Source organism: Diabrotica virgifera, chromosome 2 (assembly GCF_917563875.1).
Source record: "Diabrotica virgifera virgifera chromosome 2, PGI_DIABVI_V3a".
Classification (NCBI taxonomy): Eukaryota; Metazoa; Arthropoda; class Insecta; order Coleoptera; family Chrysomelidae; genus Diabrotica; species Diabrotica virgifera.
Genome location: NC_065444.1, coordinates 229,184,025 through 229,190,658, shown reverse-complemented (window position 1 = coordinate 229,190,658; position 6,634 = coordinate 229,184,025). Strand labels below are relative to the sequence as shown.

At 33.0% G+C, this 6,634-nt stretch overlaps 2 protein-coding genes across 2 annotated transcripts; both read right to left on the bottom strand.

The window, feature by feature from the left end:
- Window positions 1–1,122: 1,122 nt before the first annotated feature.
- LOC126880461 (uncharacterized) lies at window positions 1,123–6,386 on the bottom strand. Its single transcript, XM_050644324.1, has 2 exons — window positions 6,247–6,386; window positions 1,123–2,503 (listed from the first exon to the last, which is right to left on the bottom strand). The coding sequence occupies exon 2, from the start codon at window positions 2,501–2,503 to the stop codon at window positions 1,904–1,906; it is 600 nt and encodes a 199-aa protein (XP_050500281.1). The 5' UTR covers window positions 6,247–6,386; the 3' UTR covers window positions 1,123–1,903.
- Window positions 2,518–6,237, bottom strand: LOC126880933 (uncharacterized). Its single transcript, XM_050645009.1, has 4 exons — window positions 6,100–6,237; window positions 4,644–5,634; window positions 3,475–4,448; window positions 2,518–3,396 (listed from the first exon to the last, which is right to left on the bottom strand). Exons 1-4 carry the CDS (start codon window positions 6,235–6,237, stop codon window positions 2,518–2,520), a joined length of 2,982 nt encoding a protein of 993 aa, XP_050500966.1.
- Window positions 6,387–6,634: the final 248 nt, after the last annotated feature.

Sequence of the window (6,634 nt, the reverse complement as noted above, 5' to 3'; positions counted from 1 at the left end):
CTACACGCCCAATTGGACGACGGAATTATTTAAAATTGTAAAAGTTAAGATAACAAATCCTATAACGTATTTGCTTGAAGACATGCAAGGTATACCGATTAGCGGGGGGTTTTACGAAGAAGAATTACAGAAAACATTAAACCCTGACATTTACTTGGTTGAAAAAGTACTTAGACGAAAAGGCAATAAGATGTATGTGAAATGGCTCGGTATGGACAGCAAACATAACAGCTGGATTAACGTTAATGACGTAGTTTAGGAGGATCTATCTTTTAATCCGCCGCGTAGCAATACATTTTTTGCAAAGAGGTTGTTTTTACCACAAGGAGTAGGGGAATATAAAAGAACTCATGCTTCAGTATCAATGTCAGTACAAGTGAACATGAGCTCTCAAGATAGTGGGTATTCTTCAGGTGGCTCTCAAGATAGTGGGTATTCCTCAGGTGGTTGTGAATTTAGCATCGATATGCCTAGCAACGAAGACTATAATCAAGAATTAGATAGAGCTTTGGAAAATTATGAGGCTGCCGCCAAATCAGAAGTTTTCTACCTGCTTGCAACAAAATACACGTTATCGGGCTATGAAGTACAATGTGGTATAAGCCCTGCAAGATCATTTTCGCCTGCAGTGATTTTATCTCAGCAATATAAACCAACCAGAATATCACTCAGCGCATACGAATGGTATTCCTTTATTTCAATCATTACACAACAACTAATTGATTTTTTCCAATCAACTGATGACCTCATGCACCCAACTTTTCCATGCGAAGAATACTGCACTGTTACCCCGATAGTTTACGATGATTGTAAATTCATTATTGTTAAGAAGCATGGTGTGGAGTACTATATGGATGAAGAAGAAGTGAAGCAAATTGTTGAACTTAACACTAGTGTGCTATCGCCTCGTATGCAGTTGTTAGAAAATTTGAACTTTTGTGAATATTATTATAATGTTTTAGATTTTTGTAAAAATGCTGCAGATAGTTTAAACCCCTTGCAAATATTGTATGCTTTTTGTTCTATAATGTCAGATGATATGACAAACAATGCTCTTAGGGAGTTCATTTATTTTTATAAAATTAGGGTAATTAATGATTTGAATAAATAAAAAAAAAAAAATACCAATTTAGAGTTTTTATTTTACCATAATATATATATTACACACTATTTTACAATATATATACAAGAAAGAGAGAGATAGCAAGTGGATATTGTTATGCGTTTAGTACAAAAGAGAGATAGTAGCTTATGAACATAATTCGTCTCAAAAATCAATTTTTAAATATTTGCAATTTGTAGTTTTAATTCTCTTAGACAATTTACTTAGGATTGTATTCGCTATTTTTTGTAAATTGGGGGGAATCCATAGGGAGCCCCGCATCTTCGACACCCGCATGACATCACTTTTTCACAGTTCTTCACAATTTGTAGTTTTAATTCTCTTATACAATTTACGTTTAAACTGAATCGTATTTGCTTGGGAATCTTAAAATTCGCGGTACATCCTTGCTTGCTGTACCATCGTTCAATACCAATCACATCTTGAGGGAGAGGATGTTGCTCTCCACTTGGAAGCGTAAATGTCTTTGTATTAGCATCAACTACATCCCAATAAATTTTATTGGCTGCTATTTGTTGCAGATTAGCGGGAGTCCATAGGTCTGATGTAACACATCTGTGAGACATTTCAACGTTCTTCTGCAATAAAAATCTATTCTAAAATACTGTAATGTCCCAATGGTAGGGTTCTAAAACTATTTGGAATTAAATATCTTTTATCGTCATAAGGACTTAGCGCAATTTTTGTTTGTTCTATACTATAGACGTTATGGCTATATGACCGAATGGAGTGTTGAGTAGCAGTTTGTTCCTTAAAAAAGAATCAATATTACTGCCTACTTCAGACTTCTGGTTCAGAATCATCAAACCTGTTATTTCTAGGCATTTCATGTAATGCATTAACGCAAGACTCGTAATCTTTTAAATCGAATAAAACTTGAGTAAAGCAACTATTGCACCAATAATATGGTTGCTGATATACGCATTCAACGATATCATCAGCATCATAAACTTCGTGAGTATGGTCGTAACGCACCAGTAAAAATTTATTTAAGGTCTCATGAGCATTTTTGAATGCAAAAAAACATGATTTACATACGTTTAGGCGATGCTGCTTAAGATAATATCCATTAGCCCATACACAATAACTGGAGTGTTCATCTTCAAATATACTCCCCCAATCTGACTTTCCTAATACGACATTTCTTAAATGTGACGGTATGTGTTTAGAGCAAGCAATAAATTCTATTCCTTTATATGAAGGAATAGGATCATTTTTAGCACTGCTTATCATCGTTTCCCATTTATATAAAGGAAATTTTTTTAATATTATTTTTGTTAATGTCCACGGCAAGGGGGACTGCTCGATGAAATATGATGCTGATACTGTTGTTTCACAGATTTTTTTGATAGACAGGTCGGTCAATGATGGAACATTCATCTACAAAAAAAAATCTATTCTAAAATACTGTAATGTCCCAATGGTAGGGTTCTAAAACTATTTGGAATTAAATATCTTTTATCGTCATAAGGACTTAGCGCAATTTTTGTTTGTTCTATACTATAGACGTTATGGCTATATGACCGAATGGAGTGTTGAGTAGCAGTTTGTTCCTTAAAATCATTTAAACAGTTTACATAATCATCGAATTTTATAACATTTTTTACTATATTATATTTAGTCCCTTTTGCTTTTTTAGTGATTCGACCAGATTGAACTTTAAAAGTATACATTTTTGATCGTAATCCCACAAATTTTGTCATAATTTCTCCTTTATTTTCATCTTTCATTACTCCTAAAACTTTTTTATTTACGCGAGGAATATTATAGATATTATCTACAGCGTAATCGGATGTATCAAATTTTGATAGATCTTGTTTTATTACTTCCTCATATGCATCATGACAGTACAGTTCATAAATAAAGCTATCGGTATCCATATACATTAAATTACATTTATCTGCGCCCAATTTTGGAAGCATATAGTCGTAATGAAATTGGTACATACATAATTTTGATATATCTAAAACAGTCATGCCAATGTATAAGGGTTTATTAAAAACTAGATCTGATTTAATCAGTTCTATAGCTACTAAATTTTCATTAAATATCTTTCTGCTATGAAACCTGGCACTAGAAATTAAATTTTTAGCACCATATCGCCCATTCCATGATCTGACTAGTTTTACTATTCTATGTTTCCTTATATTCTCCATAGTCTTTCCAAATACACTATTATTGGCCAATTTGTATAAATTTCTTCCAAAATCGTTCGTAGCTGCAGCTCTAAGTCGAGTATTTAATTCTATGTAGGGTCGCAGCCACGCAGACTGCTTAAATTTCAAAATTTTATGAATCTTTTTTAAAACTAACCCATTAGCCAGCATTTGTTTTAAATTTCTATAATGAACGATATATTCTTTTTTATTATAAAGTGTTGTCATTAGTTTAGTATGATTTGAACCCAAAGCTTTGCGGTGTTCGGCAGCGAATGGAAAATCTGAGTGCAGATCATGTAATTGGCGAGGATAGTCCAAGTCAACTTGTAACATGTACCCTACGGGAGAGTCATCAGGTACAGACATAACATCAATGTCTTTGACATCCATCCATTCGAACCCTCCGTAGGGTAAGGGTTCTCCCATAGCCCACCCATATAAATTATTGACATCAAAATACATTAAGTATTTTGAGGGCTGTGCGGGGTCATAATTAGACATGTACTTATTATTGGCCTCCGACATTCTACCGCTACATACTGAAATTCCTCCACGAATTGCTTTCTCCATAAATAGTATCATGTCAACGTCACGCAATAACTCGAGGTTACACCCCACGTATTTCAACATACAATCCCAAGAATAACCGGGCATTGTGTAGTACCAGGCTGGATCTAACCCATAAGTTATAAAACATTTTTTGCGGAAAGTTTCAAAAACATCTGCTAAAAGCACAATATCGGTTTTTAAGTACAAATCTGAATATTGACCTAAATTTTCAATGTTAAAGGTATCCCAAACTATTTTAGCATGAGCATACTTCTCATCTGTAAGATTCGTATCGTTTAGCTTATTATAAAATGCCTCTATTGGAGGTAAATCGGTAATGTTTAATTTTTCCCAAGAATCAATAAAATCATAGCAAAATACCCCTTTTTTAGTTATTAATTTAAATTCATCGTCACTTAACCTGCTAAATTCTCGCTTGCAAATTTTAAAGTCATTTTTATTTAATGTTGAGACCAATTCATCTAAAGAGGCTCCTAAAAATCTTAATGAATCAATAAATCGAAATTTTATATTAGTAACAGCATCGTTAAGTGTAAATGAAATGTATTTTTCTTTATTGACTGGAAGTAGACTAATATCTCCTTTTTTGCTTAACTCTGAAATTATAAAATGACTGTCGTAGCCACTCATATTGTGAAAAATAACTGGGACGACAAACAATTTTTTGAAATTTAAATTACAGGCTTGGTGGGCGAAATTTCTGAACTCCCCCGTAAAATGGTCGTGGTCTTTAACAATGATATCTGTAGGAGAAAAACATTTTTCGCATATGTGACACCTTGTGGCTTTACTGGTACTCGGGTTTTCCTGCATTGGTATAATTTTCTTAATTTTCGAATGAATACTTTGAGCTAAATTTGGTAATTCATTAGCAAACCACTCCATGCAGTCAATGCCTCTATAACTCTTAAAAAAAGACAACTTTTCATCATAGCTACATTTTACATAGTATCCAGCACTATACGGAATATGTTTTTGATATTTTTTAGTACAACAGGATGTTTGGAGGTCTGTAACTTTTTCTAACATGCACTCAAAATCTGCATATATGACAAATGGCGTTGTTTGTTTATAAGTATAATTTTTAAAACTAACAGCATCATATTTAGGAAAAGACATTTTACAATTATTCATATCTGCACACATTTTTTCATGTTCCGACAATTTCCCTTCAGTTGAAAAATAATTTAAGCATCTATTGCAAAGAAATAATTTGGCCTTTCTTTTATTTAATTGACCAGCAACTAATTTAGACATATCCGTAATGTGGCAGTAGTGGTACTTAATTTCTGAATTATCATTATCCACTGGAGGTGCTTCATAATCGTTTAATTTAGGAAAATAGTGATTCTGAATTAAAAGAAGATTTACATGTTTGGCAACGACTGTTTTAGTTAATCTAGCTGGATATACTGTGAAAAATGACTTTTCATTATTTTCTATTAATTCTAAAGCAAATACATTGACTGATATATTATTTAATTTTTCAAATTTTGAAATTTGATGTAACGGCATTGGTGCCTCTAGGTCTTCTGTTTTTAGTACTGTACTGTACCATGGGTATGAGGATGGGAGTTCTTTATGTGCTTTAGCTGGATAGAGGGCACTAACTATTGCCCAATAAAAACATGCTTGATCAGAATTTTTTACATTAATACAAGCACGCTTTTTTTGAATACTCTCAGGAAGTTTAATATACGAGGAACCATTTCCAATTTCATATCGATTAATATTTACTTCTAAAGATACAATTCTATTTAATGCAAAACCGGAGTCCCTTTCCTGAAACTCGGATAATTTAAGATTTATTTTATCTTTAACATTCTCAAAAAACCACCGCTCTGTATCGGTAGATACGTCTAGTACAGCATTTTTTGTATTAAAATATTTAAAATTTACAATTTCCTCCTCCCCCGATTTTTTAATAAATTCTCCACAAAAACAAACATTAACTTTAACAACTTTATCTGCTTTTAAAATTTTTCTGATTTTATTTTTAAAAATAATATAACAATCATTTAGGAAATGTGCTAAGTCCTTATGCCATAAATTAACTATAACTCCAGTTTTAATTCGACTTTTAAACGCGGAAACTACATTTTCCCATTTAACTCTATGTTTTAGTTTGTTGTCTAGCCCCATACCGACATGTCTATTGAAAATAATCTGTTTAAAATGTTTAAAATGTCCTACATGCGTTTGCAGTTTTCTAATTGTACCTATAGGCAAAGTGCGTTTTTTTATTACTTTATTACAAGTTTTGATTTGTTTCGTTAAGCGTTTCACCCAAATTTCTTTGTCTTTAGCTGTGAATTTATCAAAAACTATCTTTCTGATTCTTTTGATGAATAACAGTAAATTTTTACATTGTTTAACAATATCCATATTGCTTACCTCTCTCTTTCAGTATTTTCGCTTAGATAATTTTAAATGATGTCATGGGCTGGTACTGTTGGCCGCAGTCCACCAGGCCGTGATAAACTATCGAATACTTCCCGCTCGAAAACTCCTCAATGACGGGGCTGTAGGTATCTGTGACTCTAGGCGGTAGAAACACCACCTCTTCCCCCAAATCTAACAGAACAGCTTGCCCAAACTTTGTCTTCACAATTTTGGCTCCCGTAATGGGTACTGGAATGTCGATCGGTAATTCTTTGAGTTTCTTCACGGGTTTCCTCGCTACGACAGATGAGGCATTAATTTTTGATAAATCCATCTGAAATGAAGGAGTGATATAAATAACCAAGCAAAAAACATTGAGTTGTATTCAAAATCAAAACAC